This window comes from Numenius arquata, chromosome 4 (assembly GCF_964106895.1).
Source record: "Numenius arquata chromosome 4, bNumArq3.hap1.1, whole genome shotgun sequence".
Taxonomy (NCBI): domain Eukaryota; kingdom Metazoa; phylum Chordata; class Aves; order Charadriiformes; family Scolopacidae; genus Numenius; species Numenius arquata.
The window spans coordinates 367,843-384,741 of NC_133579.1; the positions used below are offsets into that span (position 1 = coordinate 367,843).

The following is a 16,899-nucleotide window of genomic DNA, read 5'->3' on the forward strand; positions in this document are numbered from 1 at the left end:
CAGCTCTGTCTTTTAGAACTTGAGCTTCTTCTACACTGAAACGCCTTCCTAAACCATTCACCGTCTTTCCTTAATTCTCTCAGGTTTCTCAGGATGAGCCGCTGGGATGGAGCTGGGGGGGGGAAGCCTGCAGAAACGCGTGCCCCCCGCTGCAGAGCCGCTGCCGGCAGCCGGGGGGGAGCGCTGGGGGCAGCCCCGCCTCCCGCCGCCCGCCCAGGGACCGGGCGAGCGAGTGCCAGGGCGCCGCGGAGCAGCGGGGACACCGAGTCTCTCTCCTCCAGAGGTTGTTGGGTTTTTTCACCCTCTTTTTTTTTTTTTTTTTTTTAAGGATTTCCTCCCCGCGGATGAGCGGCTCTTTCCACACGCACTGCCAAGGTCCATCCTTCCCTCCCCGGCCGCGCAGCCGGCGCTGGGCGTGTAGCCGGGGCTCTATGTAACCCCCGCCGGCGGGACCGGCCCCGCCACAGCCGCCCCGGGGCGCGCGCGGGGACCGTCCCGCCGCTCTCGCCCTCCGCCGGCTCCGGGACCCTCTCTCTCTCGCCGACACCCCCCCAACCCACCCCCCCCCCCCGGTGGCGGGGCGGGGGGATGCCACCTCCCCCGGCGCCCGGCCAGCCGCGCTGAGGCGGCGGGGAGCACCGCGGCCGCCGGCGCAGCAGAAAGCGAAAGTGCCATCGGTCGGCGGAAGCCCCATGGGACGGGCACGGCCCGCCCGCCCCGCAGCCGCCTCCGACCGCGCCGGGTCCCCCCCGGGCAGGCGGGCGCCGGGGGGCTGCTGAGCCCCGGCCGGCTGCTCTCGCCCCCACCTCGCGCGGCGCTCCGCGGGCGCCATGGGCGAGACGGCGCCGCCACCATGACGGCGGAGCCGCCGGCGCAGCGCCCCGACACCCTCCCCGCGGACCATGTTCCATGGTAAGGAGCGCCCGCCGCCCCGCTCCGCGCCCCTCCGCGGGCGGCGGCGGGCAGAGCCGCGCGGGGCGCCCCGCTCCACCCGCGCCCGGGCTCCGCCGCCCCGCGCCGCCCCGCTCCGCAGCCCCGCAGCCCCGGCCGCGCCGCTTCCTCACCGGCTCCGCGGTCTCCGCGCTCCCGGCCCCGCCGGCTGCCCGCTGCCGCCCGGCGCCCTTTTAAACCCGCGGTGACGAGCGGGGAAATTCCCGCTTTGGCTTTTCGGTTTTGGTTTGTTGGCGGCTTTGGGGTTTTTTTTTTTCCCTTTTCCCCCTCAGAATGAAAGCAAAAGCGGCCGGTGCCCATCCCGCCCGCTGCCGGGAAGCGGGGCCGGGGCGCGGCGGAGGCAGCGGGAGGCTGCGCGGGGCGGGGGAGCCGCGGGGGAACCGCGCTCCGCGGGGCGCGCCCGGCGCAGGTGCCGCGGACGCCGCGCCCGCCCCTCCCGCCGGCGGAGCCCCTTCTCCGCGCCCGCGGGGCGGCGGCGGCGGCTCGTCCGCGCCTTTGCCGGGGGTTCAGCCGGGCAGAGGGAGAGGAGGGGGCTCTTCGGCGCTGCCCGCGGGGGTTGCGCGCTGCGGAGCGGGGCCGGGCGGCCGGGGCGCGGGTGGTGTGGGGGGCACCGGGCGGTTTGCGGGGGTCTGCGGGGACTCCGCGGGGACGCCTCGGGCGGCGGCGGGCCGGGGGTGCTGCTGCCGGGCTGAGCGCACAGACGGGGGGTGGGGGGGTGTAATTAAAAAAAAGCCGAGAGGGGCTTTTTTGCGTTGGGAAATACTGGAATGCTGACTCTTCCCGGCTTTTCTCTGAGAATTTTTTGGGGCTTTCCGCGTACGGGTTTTTGGGAGTTTACTGAAGGATGGGGTATTATCAGTAACAGACGGAGCGCTGGTTGGATGGAGCACTATCAGTTCTGCTTCTCTTGAAATTACTCATTTTAAGAAAAATCCTTTCAGTTCTCAGTCCAAAGCTGCTGAAACGTTTTAGGACATTCGTCTAACGTTCCAGAGAACTCGTTTAGGAATGGCTGAGCAGGTTTCACCGCGGTCCCGCGACGGGTCAAGGGACTTCCTGAGCGTGTGGCATCTCTCGCAGAATGATCTGCTTTGATTCTGTAGTTTCCTCATTTAAAAAAGATTCACAATCTGTCCAGTACAGAGAAAAGTAAAAATAAAGAAATAGAAGAGACTTTGCAGTTTTCACCTCTTGTCTCCACTTGTTGCTCGACAAAGCAACTTTTAAGTGATAGAATCTGTAGGATTGATTTTTAGAAGATTGTTATTCGTATCTTTTGAAGCATATTTTTGGTGTAGCATATCTGTTGCTTGTGTCACTGTTATTTGGAAACAAGCATTGCAGTTCTTTTTTTTTTTTTTTTTTTTGCACTGGAATCGAGAGGTGAAATGGTATATTGGAGAAACGTTGTCCTGTAATTGAGTTCTTGCATTTTTTTGTGAACTTCTTTTAAAATATTAAATCTCAGTCCTACAAATTGGCAATTCGCTTGGCGTAGATATAGTTAGCGGAGAGATTTACAAAGGTAAAGCTCTGTGGAGTGCAGGTGGTCACTTGGATCTTGAAGATGGTAATAGATTTGCCTTACCTGGTTTTCATACTTAATACATGTAGGATCCGTTTAGCTCTTCAGGTTAGGTTTTTTGAGATACTAATAGACATCTGTTGGTCAGTATATGAAAAGGTTAGAAGGTCTGGTTTTCGGGCCATCAAATTTCCCATTAAAATTTGGCGGGCAGCTTGCCACAAGAAGAATTTGGGAATCCAGCTTGTACAGGTAGAATATTTCCGGTGCTGTTTGTAGGACAGAGACACATCACAGCGTGTTCACAGGCAATCCATGGGGAAGAAAAGGCGTTGGTAGCCAGGGCAAGGGGTGCGCGCTCGGCTTGGACACAGCAGCGAGCGGTGGGGTGGGCGGTGAGGGACCGTGGTTCTGTGAACGGCGCGTGGCGTGGCTGCGGTTCTTGCGTCACAGAGGTTGGGTTGGCTCAGGAAAGATGATTTCACTGCTTTCTTCTTAGTTACTCGGAGTTATGAGTTGTCCCCTGAGGCTGGGGTTTACTGGAGACGCCCCTCCAGGGGTGCTGGGCCGGCTGTGCGCGGCGCTCCCGCCCTGCCGGGGTCAGGGCATCCCTCTGCCTCTCCTGGCTGCAGCCCCACGGCTGCTCTGCATGGGGCTGGGGCTCCTCCTGAGTCGCAGAGATGGGCACAAACAGCTCATACGGGTCCAGGAAGCTGCTGTGATTTTTGCTAATCCTCCAACCTACATTTCTAGCTTTGTGTTTTTCCAAAACCTTCCGTTTAAGCATCATCCCAGCCAGTCTGGCTATAGCCCAGAGTCCAGTTATGAGCTTCCTAATCCCGATACTGTCCCGTACCCAGTCTCCCTCATTCCCAGCATCAGGCCAGTCACCTGCAGCCTCCAGTTACCCTCTTGCTGCCTTCATGCTCTTTTGATATTTCGGTCTTGTCTCTCTGCCCACCCTCACAGAATTCATATTTTCCTGATGTCATGCAAAGACAGATCAGGGGTCTGAGCAAAGCAAGATGAAGGGAGAAACAAAGTAAAGGGGCAGTGAGATTTGCTCAGAAAGATTGCAAAAATCTTGCAGAGAAGGGTGTATTGCTGCTTTATCTGGTGTTACGGCCACTGGTGTGGATTTGTACATTTGCTCAGCCCAAAAATTTATTTAAACACACTTTCGATGTAAAGCCGTGTTCGTGGGCATTTGTGGAATTTATCGTATGAAAAATTGATAGTTAGGATGGGATTCGGCTGTAGATTGAGACACTCGAATGTCTACACCTATCTGAGACACTTGTTTGTCTACAGATGTACTGGGGGTTGTGGTCCAGTTATGGTCAGGTTATGGTCAGTGGGAGACCCCAGTTATGGTCAGGTTATGGTCACTGGGAGACTCCAGTTATGGTCAGGTTATGGTCACTGGGAGACCCCAGTTATGGTCAGGTTATGGTCACTGGGAGACCCCGTCAAGGCTTGCAGGGGAGCCCGGGCATCCATTCAGCCCAAGCAGACACCAGGCACCTGGTGGGCTGACGAGCTGTGGGCTCTTAACCACGCTGGCTGAACCGCCCCTGCGTGAGGGAGTTAGACACCCAAACGGTGTCTTAACCTGGATCCGAGTCCTTCCCTTGGGGTACGAGTCATTTGGTTTTACAAAGATCCCTTTGAAATCGTTTAAAAGGATTACAGGATGCATTTGTTAGTACAGCGTGCGCTCTGTGGCATTTAATATGTACTTAGCTGCTCTTGTTGTAATCCAGCCCTTTTTAGATCTATCTTTCGGGTTCTGCCACTGCTCCTTGTTCTGTCTCCAGTGAACTCATCTGGTTGCGCAATGGGAAATAAAACAGCTGAGATCCGTGTGAAGTATGAGAACATACTGAGCCACGACATCGATGAGCTGGTAAGTAATAGCTCTTGGGCTTTCAGAAAATGTTGGTTATTTTTAGATGATGGCAAATAATAGTAATTAAAAGCTCTAATGTTAACATATGATAAGAGACCAATTTAAAAATCACACGTTATCCTGGAATGGTGGCTTTATTTGAGGGGGTGCAACAATTCAGTCTCTCTAAAATCTGAAGTCTGCGGGTGCTGCCTGTGTGCACGTACAAACACTGAGATACAGGAGTTTGTCCCTGTGCATCACGTAGTGACACATCCTAAATAGTATGTTACACTTAAAAGCACTCTCTTCTGAAGTCATTTCATTACTACTTCCATTTATATCTTCTTATCAAGGGCAGATAGCATTGTAATTTGTTCTGCTAATTGCAGACTTCTTGACTGAAGTTTTATGTTGTCCATTGAATACAAATGCACAGAGGCACAACATTCATCCAACAATAAAAGTGTCTTTGTATTTTACCTATTAATATATCTTGTTTCGCCAACAAAGAACCAACTTTTCTAGATGGCAGCAGAGTAAAACTTAACTTTCACAGTTGTAAATCTCCTCCCTTACGGCTTTATCAGCCAGATTTATTACAGTTTGGCAAAAAAGTATCATAATAGTTTACCGATCCACGCCCAAAACCTACCTTCCAACTCATCATCATGAATTATTAACCATTAAATTCATCTGTCAAGAAGACTTTCATGGGAGAAGGCACTTTCCACAGTTGGATTAGCAGAGGCATTTCTACAGAAGTGGGGCAGTTTGTCACTAAACGAGAACCCGCCATTCTGTTGCAGTCCTAAGATCTATTTGCATGAAATGCAAGTGATAGACAGTGCTTTTCCAAAGGCGACATCAGCAGCCGTCGTATTTCTTCACACTTAGGATCCTTCAGAGCATCACGCCAGTGGTTTCCAGTCGTTCTCGACCGAGACCCGTCAGCCCTCATCTGGAAGCAAAATACCTTTAGGGTCAGGGAAGGGCCCTTTGATCTTCAGAACCATCCTGATCATGTTGTGTTTGTTGAGGTTATGAAGGAAGGAAGGTACTTCTCCATAGATAACTGACCACCTCCTGAGCAAGGCACCAAAGCTGGGGGGGAAATCCTCGTGGCCGTATTAGAGCAGCTAAGTAGCCCCTTCAGTTCGTTGTTGTGTTTCTGACAAAGACAAGTGTTTCCCAGAGAACAAAAGTAAACCCTCCCAGCGAGCAGCCGTGGGGGTAGCCGAGCTGTAAGGGAGAGCAGAGCGACAGGAGCAGCAGCCTCTGGGCTCCCCCGTGGTGGAGATCCACCCCGCGTGTCCCAGCTCCGCTGGAGCCGCAGGGCCAGGGGATCCGGGGGCTGTCCCGGGCTGGGGCTGGCGATGCCTTGCGCTGCCCCGTCACGGGATGAAGGTTGATGCACGCGGTGCCCCAGGGTGCCATCGAGGGCACCAGTGGAGCAAAGCCATTCTTCCAGATGCTTTCTGAAAGACTTTATCTTTTTTATTGTAATAAATATTACAGAGGTTTTTAGGAGATAGAGGTTTTTTAGAAGACTTTATGAGAACTAAAACTGGTATCCAATTAAATAAACAAATACATAAATAAAACCTTAATGAATTAATGTTTGTGAAAGGCAGTGGGAATGTACTGAACTCTGAGGCCTTTGCTGCCTAGAGCGGGCATACGCAAGTAACTACCGTGCAAGTTCCTTCGTTGTCCTGTCTTTATTTTTCCCAGCTCAAGAGATATTTGTCTTCTATGTAAAATCAGTGTCTTGTCACTGTAACTTAACAGCAAATGTTATGGACGGTGGTGGTTGGGTCACAGGCACTTCCCTGCGATTGCAGAGCCAAAGTCAAAAACTTCCAGTCCCTCAACCTGATGTCTGGAGGCAGCTATGGAGATGACTAGTGTGTTATACACTAGACCTCCAGAAGTTAGTTTGATTTTCATTAATGCCTTTTCTGAGGCCAGGATTTCCCTTAGGTTCCTTTAGTCGCAGCCAATAAACTGCCCTCAGAAGTGGTTACTGTGCATTGTACTAAAGATCATAGAATTGTAGAATGGTTTGGGTTGGGAGGGACCTTAAAGCCCATCCAGTGCCACCCCCTGCCCTGGGCAGGGACACCTCCCACCAGACCAGGTTGCTCAAAGCCCCATCCAGCCTGGCCTTGAACCCCTCCAGGGATGGGGCAGCCACAGCTTCTCTGGGCAACCTATAATTTCCGTGGGCAACCTCAGCTAATCTGAGGAAGTCAGTGAGAATGGGTAAATCCCTTAGCAGGGAACAAAGCCACAGATTATAGAGTTTAGGGTGATTATTTATTTATTTATTTTTACATCTTGGTGCTGTGCGACTGCAGCAAAACTTCATTCTGCTGTAGTACAAGCAAATGTCTTTTTTGGGGGGGGTGAAATTCTGAAATACAGGCAATGTTACACAAAAATCTGAAGAAAAACTGTAAGACTTAAGTTGTCTAATGTGTCCATAGGCATGCCTAAGTAAGGAGATCTAACACAATCATAGAATAGTTTGGGTTGGAAGGGACCTTTAAAGCCCATCTAGTCCAACCTCCCACCTGCCATGAGCAGGGACATCTTCAACTCCATCAGGTTGCTCAGACCCCTGTCCAACCTGACCTTGAATGTCTCCAGGGATGGGGCATCCGCCACCTCTCTGGCAACCTGAGCCAGTGTCTCACCACCCTCAGCATAAAGAATCTCTTCCATATATCTAGTCTACATCTTCCCTCTTTCAGTTTAAAGCCATTAGCCCTTGTCCTATCGCAACAGGCCCATGTTCTTCTTGTGCTGAGGACTCCGGAGCTGGACTCAGTGCTCCAGGTGGGGTCTCACCAGAGCAGAGCACAGGGGCAGAGTCACCGCCATCAAGCTGCTGGCCATGCTGCTGGGGATGCAACCCAGGATGCGGGGGAATTTCTGGGCTGTGAGTGTGCAAGGTCAGCTCATGTCCAGCTTTTCACCCACCAGTACCCCCAAGCCCTTCTCAGCAGGGCTGCTCTTAGTCCCTTCATCCCCAGCCTGTGCTGATATTGGGGATTGCACTGATAGAGGTGCAGGACCCTGCACTTGGCCTTGTTGAACTTCATGTTGTTCACATGAGCCCACTTCTCGTGCTTGTCCAGGTCCCTCTGCTGTGCCTTGGCCTTCCCCACCCCACCCCTGCACAACCAGGCATCATCCCTGTACTCTCCCCAGGATGCCTGTCCCTGCCTCCATGGCCTGTGCAGGTCCTTCTGGCCCTTTGGTTTGACCAGCAGGTCTCAACTCAGCCATGCTGGTCTCTTGCCTTCCTTTCCTGATCTCTTACACCTGGGGATTGAGAGCTCTTGCACTCCGTGGAAAGCGTCCGTAAAGATCTGCCAGCTCTGTTCTGCTCCCGAGGGCAGTTTCCCAGGGGATCCTATGGACTAACTCCTAGAACAGCTGCAGGTTTGCTTTCCTAAAATTCAGGGTCCTGACTTTACTCTTCCCCTGGCCCACATCCGTCAGGACTGAGAACTCCACCAGTGCATGATCACTGCAGCCCAGGCTCCCTCCAGTCTTGACGTCAGTGATGAGCTCTCTTGTGCCATGACCAACAGGCCCAGTATCGCATCCCCTCTGGTGGGGCTGTCTATTACCTGCCTTAAGAAGTTATCCTCGATGCACTCCAGGAACCTCCTGGATGGCCTACAGCTCGCCATGCGGCCTTCCCAGCAGATGTTGGGGTGGTTGAAGTCCCCCAGCAGGACAAGAACCTGGGAGCCTGATGTGTCTTGGAGCTGGAGTGAGTGGGCTTCATTAATAGACTCCCCTTGATCAGGCAGCCTGTAGTAGACACCAACCACAAGGTTCCCTTTGTTGCCTCAGTCTCTAGTTCTTACCCAGAGGCTTTCAACAATAATATTACCATGAGCTGTCTTTCTTAAAGCCCTTTTCATTTTAGTGGGTTATCTGGATACAGGCTGAAGAAGAAAGCGAAGGAATTTTTTTGAGTTGGATTCAGCTTCATCTCGACGACAAGCATGAAAGTAGAAGGAAAAAAAACCCAGAGAATAAACCACTGATAAAGGATTATGGTGACGCAAAGGGAGGAAGTGGTGTTGCTTAGGACATGCTCTATTAGTCCATCTGCAAAGGGACCGCCAGGATCTGCTTAGGTGTGGGGGGCATGTAGTTACTGAGACAAACATTGACAAACATTGTATTTGATGTCTCTGTAAGATTTAAATATTCCTGCATGTATTAAAATGCCAAAGAATGAAGTAATTTGATAGAATGTGAAGGTTTAAAATGAATAGATTTGTGTTCAGTTCTGGGCTCCCCCATATGAGAGAAATACGGAACTGCTGGAGAGAGTCCAGCAAGGGGCCATGAAGGTGATGAAGGGACTGGAGCATCTCTCCTTAGAGGACAGACTGAGGGCTGGGACTGTTCAGCCTGGAGAAGAGAAGGCTCCAGGGGATCTCATCAATGTCTATAAATACTTGAGGGGAGGGTGAAGAGGACAGAGCCGGGTCCTTCCAGTGGTGCCCAGTGACAGGACAAGGGGCAATGGGCACACCCTGAAACACAGGAGGGTCCCTCTGAACACCAGGAAACACTTTGTCACTGTGAGGGTGACCGAGCACTGGGACAGGGTGCCCGGGGAAGTTGTGGAGTCTCCATCCTTGGAGATACTCAAAAGCTGCCTGGAGATGGTCCTGGGCAACCTTGGCTGCAGGTGACCCTGCTTGAGCAAGGGCTTGGACCAGATCAGCTCCAGAGGTCCCGTCCCACCTCAGCCCTGCTGCGATTCTGCATGTTTCTGTGAATGCCTTTAGAAACTGCAGCTGGATTGGGGCTGGCTTTGCCTGTTTGCCGAGGAAAAGCTCAGAATTATACCCCGACCCTGCTACACCCAAGGAGGTGCTACACAACAATTTAGTGTTGACGTCTCCAGATGTTAGTGAGGAACCTGGCTCCATCGATGAGAAGTGCTTCCATGTCTAAACACGTATGCTGTTTTACAGGTAAATATGTCTGCAGAGTATCGCGACAGGTGCTGCAAGAATAAAAAACATGAAAATAGCAAAGTGTTCTTCTGCAATGATACTCAGGTAAAATTTAACTTCTCAGATTTTACTTTAGAGAATAAAAACTCAGGTGGGTTCTTTGTACAGTCCAGTCCCTGAATAACAGACTGTGATAGAGAGTAATATTACCTTTTAATAGTCAAATCATGATATTCAGCATTGCTCCTTTTTAGAATTTGGAATCAAACAACTTATCACATAAATTGATATTTTTAAAATTAAAATATTAAGCAATCCCATATGCAAGAATATTTTTTTCCCCTACTATAAAGACTCTTTTATATTTTTAATCCAAACCATCCAGAAAACCTACTTTGTTTTGCCAATGGAAGTGAAGATAATTTCCCAGCATCTGTTCTCATTTTTCTTCAGGAACTCAGACTGGCTGAGCTTTTCACTTCAGATCTGAGAGCTTTAAAGTAATAGTTTGGGCAGATCTGGAAATACTTTCTGTCTTTTTTGCACAACTGTCAGCTGTTGCTGCAAATTCTGTCAGGACTCGATGAAAGGACTGACTCCAAAACCCATTCCCTGGTTTCCTGACTGCATGGGCTGATGTCCCGACGGCTGTGGTTTCTCCCTAACACCCTTACGCTACTGTTATTACTACTACAAATTGATACGTTAAATATTTTGAAGGGATGGCAGGTAGGTCAGATTACTCGTGTTTTATTGGAAAAGATGGGCACTATGAAAGCAAAAGAAACTAATGGTAAATGATGGAGCTTTTGTTAAAGGACAGACCAACATTATAAAGAGCGACCGGTGCACAGGCGTCTCAGGGCGTGTTTTCCTTGCTCCTTTACAGGAAGTAGAATCACTACAGACCATGGCGTGCAACATGCTCAGATTCTTCCATAAGCAAAAGATCAGCAGGGAGTTGAGATGGAAAGCGGCGTTAGTCTCCTGCGGGACGTTACAGGTTCTACAGTGCAGGTGTGAACGACTTAGAAAAGAAAAGGTGAGTGTTGGCGATGGGCTCCAGGTTCCTGGAAGCAGGTGACTTACTCCGTAGAGCTCCCCCACACAGACTGCCAGACCCACCTCTCAGGGGTTCAGTTACCACGCACGTCTTACACATGGGATGGATTTGCTCTGTACAGCGCCTGTCTTGCCAGAGGCGTTAAGCCCAGTGCAAAGACAAAGTAATTCAATGATCTGGGAGGCTGTAGTGAAGATAGATATCCTCTGGTTCAGTCCTGAAACACCTGAGTTAATGCTCCAGTACAAGACAGAGACCACACTCATGTGAAGAAGGCCTTTAACTTCTCTAGTGTACAAAGTCATAGTTGTTACTTCTCGTGGGGGTTCTACCCTGAAAATAATGTGTATTTTGGCTTGTTTCAACAAACAAATAGTGGGAGCTTCTCTCCTTTCCATAATCCCTTTGATCTTTATTTTAACCGCAATATCGCAGACTCAACAACAATGGTTAGTTAGGAAAATAGTTGGATATTTAGTTATTGGCAGAATCTGTTCTTTGATGTCACCCAAATCTAGCGCAATGATCTACAGACTACCATAGCAAAGGAAGAGCCACCTTCTGTGTGTTCTTCTAAGTTATCTATGGAACACAAAACTATGCATCAACTCCCCATAGGCACCAAAGGATAGAGTTCTTTATGATCAGCTTAAGTAATTGGATTGAAGGCTGTATTTAACTAATTCTTTTTCCCTTTGAAATGGAGAGACTCTTATAAACTAGGAGCAGATCCTCAAAGTGGTGTTGGTGTCTGTATTTTGCTTGGCCACTTGTGATGAATCCAACATTTGCCTTTCCATAAAGGTGTCCCAGTGCCGTGGTTTAACCCCATCAGCAAGTGGAACCACGCAACCACTCGCTCACCCCCCACGCATCCCCCCGCAAGGAGGGTGGGGGGGAGAAGAGGGAAAAAAGGAGGGGAAAGGGAGGGAAAAAACACCTTGTGAGTTGAGATAAAGATAGTTTAATAGAAATTATAACAGAAAAGGAAAAATAACAGTAATAATAACAAGAATAATAATGCCATGGGTCACTGTCCCGAGCAGCGATGACAGATCCCCCCCAGGCAGCCCCCGTTTCTGTAGTGAGTGGGACGCCCAGGGCACGGGACATTTCATCGGCCGTTCCATCCTTCTGTCTGTGCTTCTGTGGGAAGCTGAAAAAAGTCCTTGGGTGATGTCAATATCACTTAGCAACAACTAAACCCAACAGGTTTTATTGGCATTCTTCTCGGAGCAATCACTAGAAAGAAAATTAACTCTTTCCCAGCCAAAACCAGGGCGCCCAGTTAAGTCATAGAAGTCAGTGTCACCCCTGAAACTCCTGCCTTGCCTCGTGGGTGCCTGGTTTTATTCAGAGATCAATTAAAGTCATTTGGTAAAAATTACGAACAGTCATTGACTATGGACAAGAACCGTGGTCTTCTTGTCACTGGGTGAGATCCCAGACACGAGGCCACAGCTCCAGCCCCTGGGGACAGGTCTGCCTTGTCCCACCAGACTCAAGGCACCACATATGTAGCATACCTTTTGAAGTTTGGCTCACAGTTTAATTGGCTTTGTTTTGCCAGTCCTTCCAACAGTGGAGGATAAATTCTAAGCCACGGACACGTTCTCAGCTGCACAGGCTGGTTCCAGCTGCCCATGCTAAAGCCGCCTTCTCCCGGTGGGGTGGGCAGGGGGCAGCGGGGCTGTGCTCAGAGCGAGGAATGAGAGGGATGCAGGCCGTGGGCCACCACGGCACGTTTTGTGAGTAGCCCGGCTTGCTACCTTAATTACCATGGAAGGCACCTCCCTTATTTACTGAGATATAAGGGACTCAGGTTGTTTTAAAAGATGTTCTACATGGAAAGAACAAGCACTTCTCAACTGACAGCACAAACTGTTCTTTTTCAGGTGTGCATGAAGGTGAATACACATAATAAAGAAGATATAGAAACAGGTGAACAGTCCAAAAAGAAATGTAACCAGGAATTTTGTGAACTGAAAGAAAATATATCTAGCCTTCGATCCTGCTGGAATAAATTTGAAAAAATAATTTCCAGGTGATTCCAGGTGCATCCTTGCTCTTTCCTTTTGAAGTGGCATTACTTGGTATCTTTGCATTTTATGTGCATTCTTCGAGTAACTCTGCTCGCTTGTATGAACACTTTATGCCAGAATCCTGATGGAAAGCTACGGTACCTTGTTCCTGAGATGGAATGAACAGAAACGGCTAAACCAAGCTGCTGAAGTCCAAGAAGTGGGAGTAAAAGCCCAGCATTTGAAGCAAAGAACTGCAGAAGACTCTGTCCCACTTTCATGCTCTAGAAACTACTTTGAATTCTCTGCTCTTTGGAGTAACTTCATAATACCGTCACACGAGAGCGATCTGCTTACTTCTCCTGCAATTTCCAAAACCATCTTAGAAGCTGCAGGTGAAGAAAACATGGAAAAGTAGCTGGTTTCTTTCTATCTGTATAAAACACATCAAGGCCCCAAAGGAACAACGTACAGACGAGCCGTTGATCTCGGGTCCCTTCTGCGGATGCAGTAACGCTGGGGGCATCTAACGGGTCTGCAAACTGGTTTAGGTTCGGAAAAACAGGGAAAAGGTTAACTCTTTGAGAACCTTTGGAAGGGAACTGATTTTTGGGCAATGTAGCACACTTCTGCTGGCTGGGGCAGAGGCAGGACAGCCAGAACCATGGAAGGCACAGAAGGAGAGGCCTGAACGTGGGTTTGTTCGGCCGAGCGGAGCGGTGTCACGTCTCTGGGTATCCTCGAGGCCGCTGCAGGAGGAGCTAGAATTCCTTACCTTCGGATTGTGATTTCTTATATGCAATTATTTTATATAACGTGTTAGACAAACATGACTTCAAATGTGTGAATATTTTCAGAGAATAATATATTGGCATTTAACTAATAAAGTGTTCATATTTAATTTTGGATAAATAGAAGTATTTTTATAGTTGTTTTTAACTCTTTCGCAGTTTCTTACTTTGATATTATAACTCCTTTGGTAATAAAATATTTGTCTTCTATGGAATTGGGCTGTTGACTTTTTGGGTGTCATTACTCCTTTTTTAGCATTGTTTCCCAGGTAGTCATTGGAAGCGCAGCTGGTAACGTAACCTCCAGCTGCTTGGGACTTCCCATCACAAAATACCTGTTTCTTGGTTGTTTGTAACATGGCCAGTTTCAGTGGAGACTTCCATCCCAGGTATCCTCCTTGGAGTAAATATTTTGGGAAACCTTTAGTTAAGTCAGTTTGTTGTTCCCTGGTTCAGAGTGAAGTAACATATATTGGTTTATCTGTGCCAAAATAAATTTTCCATGGAACCACTCTGAAGAAGTTTTTGGTTTTCAGAACGAAGAGCTGCTGGGATACGCTTCAAAGACCTGCAGGGATCTCCTGCGAGAGATCTCTCGAAGTTCTGCTGCCCTGAGCCTGGGACGCCCCGTGTGCCCCGCGGCTCCCGGCGAGGAGGAGGTTAAGGGCCAAGCAAATGTTCTGCTGCCCTTCCCCCCATCATTTGTGGTGAGGAGACTTGAGGCAGGGATAGAACCTCCGTAAAACTGTGACTGAGACGCTCACATACAGCCTTCCAATATCTGAAGGGAGCCTCCAGCAGAGCCGGAGAGGGACTCTTTGTCAGGAGATGTAGTGACAAGACAAGGGGTAACGGTTTTAAATCGGAAGAGGGGAGATTCAGACTAGATATTAGGAGGAAATTCTTTACCGTGAGGGTGGTGAAGCACTGGAACAGGTTGCCCGGAGAAGCTGTGGATGCCCCATCCCTGGAAATGTTCAAGGCCAGGCTGGATGGGGCTTTGAGCAACCTGCTCTAGTGGAGGTGTCCCTGCCCATGGCAGGGGGGTTGGAACTCGATGATCTTTAAGGTCCCTTCCAATTCTAACCATTCTATGATTCTGTGTTCTCTTCAGCTTCGGATGGAAGAGAGTGAAACTCCAAAAGGTGGGAAAACCCAACCAACCCGACCTGTAACTCTTATGTCACAGGAAAGGGAAACGGATTTCCTAATGTCCTGCAGATGGGAGGTGGAGAATGGAACCACTATTGCACGGACTTCCCTGGAAACTCGTTCTGCTGAAAGAAATCCCTGGAGACTTGGGCATTAAATTTTCCTGTGAAGTACAGTTGCCTTTTTTGGAAATTTAGGAACAGTTTGAATGCCAGGATTTATTTCCTAATAACTGCTTGGCAAGCAAAGGTCAGTGGGAAGTAAAAGAAAGACACATGGAGCAGAACTCAAGTTCAGTCAGCTTAAATGACTTAAGCAGCAGCCCACAACCTCAATCCCGAGGCAAATCAAGCAGTTCCAGGCCCATCCTGGGGAGAAGACCAAGGTTAGATCCAGAGCAGAATTTTAAACAGTGATTATGAAATTGCGGGGTTTTTATGATTGCTTCTAATAAATACCCTGCCTGCCTGATTCTTACTGCCAGTTTCCTGAGTCAACCCTTACATGCAGAGACGAGCTGCTCAACGCGATGACTTGTGCCCGTTGATTGACTCCTTCCATTTGAGAACCTGCTCTGGTCTCTCCTGAAATGACAGATGTGGCAACATTAAAGCGTTCTGCAGGAAGGGGCGAAGGGATGGGAACCTTGCAGGGTGTCACCGCCGTGCCTGCCCCCGGGCTGTCACCGCCATGCCTGCCTCCCTGCCGCTTCCATTGAGGTATTTATGTATTTGGCCACAGCAAAGAAGGGAGAGGAGTGGCTCAAGCCCATGATTTAGAAATACATGGGATTTATGAGAAGGTGTCAAGGGAAAATGACTTGGGCATTTAAATTACGAGGAAGAACTTTGGCACTGTGGCTGCAGGGGATTAGGAGAAAGCAGAAAGGGGTGAGTGACCCTGTGAGCAAGAGAGCGCTGCACACCTCTGAGGGCAAGAATGAGTTCCATGCTCTGTGGCTTATACTGCGAAGGAGGAATTTCTGTTCCTCCTTCCTGGAGGAAGCCAGGTCAAGGAAGGCTACTGGAAGAGAATGTTCCAATATCACTTTCCACCACCCAAGAGGAGTTGGCAGCGGTGGTTCTGTAGCGAAAGGTGCAGGAGTGAACCTCGCCCGGCTGGTTCTGTGTTTCCTTCCAGGCCATTTTCAGCTTCGTGCTGAGCAAAGAGAAGTTGACTTCACGGTGAGTTCCATTCAGCAGCCGCTTAGGTTTTTGTTGGGCCTTTTTTCATTGCTTGCTTTGTTTTCTTTTTCCTCTTGCTATCTGATTGGACTTGTGAACTAGAACAGCGAGGGACTCAGCAGGAGGGATATCATGGAGACTCGGGAGAGACAACAGGTTTTGCAGACTCTTGGCACAGAAATGAATTTCATCCAGAGCAAAGGAGAGAGGTGTCTGCCTTCCTCTGAAGAGGGTGTGGTGAACAAAAGAGCCCAGCAGGAGGAACTTCCCCCTAAAAAAGAGAGGAATTGTTCTCTACTCATTCATATTTAGCAAAAAAAAAAAAAAGAAAAAAAAAAATCAGGAACCCAAGCCCTTCTTAGGGTTTCTGCTTACGAAAGTGAACTTCACAGGAAAAATGTAACTTCTGCTTTTTTTCCTGCTTAATCATTTCATCAACAAAACAGAGTTCTAGCCTCATGAAGGAAAACAAACCCAGATCAAGCTTAGGTTATATATTACACCTTACGGCCTTATTAAGAAAAGAATTGTTTACTACAGGTATGACGGTGATAGGCTCTATATAAACTAAACTCTCCGTGTAGTTGGGAAAAAGAAGAGATACAGAGTTAAATTCATACAAATAGATCACGCTGATTTAAATATCTGGCACAGAGTATTGTTCAAGGTGACTGAGGAATCCAAATCTCATTTCGCAAGTCAGTTAAAAACCCTGTCCTTTGAAAAGAACAATTAAGCGGTTCTCTCCCAGCCTCTAGGAGAAGACAGTGGATGGTGCTCACACCAGGTCTGGGGTACCAGAGACTGAAGACATCACAATATTCATGGGGTTGAAATGCTGTTACCTACCCCTATGCTATTTTATTTAAGACAATTTCACATTTGGCTACAAAAACGTGTGCATCACAGAAAGTTTTACTGGCATATTTGCTTTATTATTAACAAGTGGCAAATTAGCATTAGGTGGTGATTTACATTTATTAATTAAAACATAACTGACATTTTAAAATAAACATAATATACCAAATAAGAAGGAAACAAACCCAGAAATCCTGCAAAAAAATACCGGATGATCACAAACACAAATATTCAATGTACTGAGGGGCAAGGCAAACGTCATAAATGCAATGCCGACAAAATAATCACCTCAAACACACGAACGAACACTTCATTTTAAAATGTGGAACATCAATAAATAAACTTATGAAGATACAATATTAAGTATCATATGAAGGATGGACACCAAGAGTTAAAACGATAATATAAGGTAGGTACGGTGACAGTTGTAGAATAGTCAGGACTTTACAGATCAGACCCAGATCCATTCACG

General features: G+C 48.8%; 1 protein-coding gene across 1 annotated transcript; it reads left to right on the forward strand.

Annotated features, from left to right (window-relative positions):
* The first annotated feature begins 731 nt into the window (after positions 1-731).
* IL7 (interleukin 7) lies at positions 732-13,446 on the forward strand. Its single transcript, XM_074146814.1, has 5 exons — positions 732-912; positions 4,240-4,382; positions 9,377-9,463; positions 10,248-10,400; positions 12,317-13,446. Exons 1-5 carry the CDS (start codon positions 903-905, stop codon positions 12,467-12,469), a joined length of 546 nt encoding a protein of 181 aa, XP_074002915.1. The 5' UTR covers positions 732-902; the 3' UTR covers positions 12,470-13,446.
* The last annotated feature ends 3,453 nt before the right edge of the window (positions 13,447-16,899 follow it).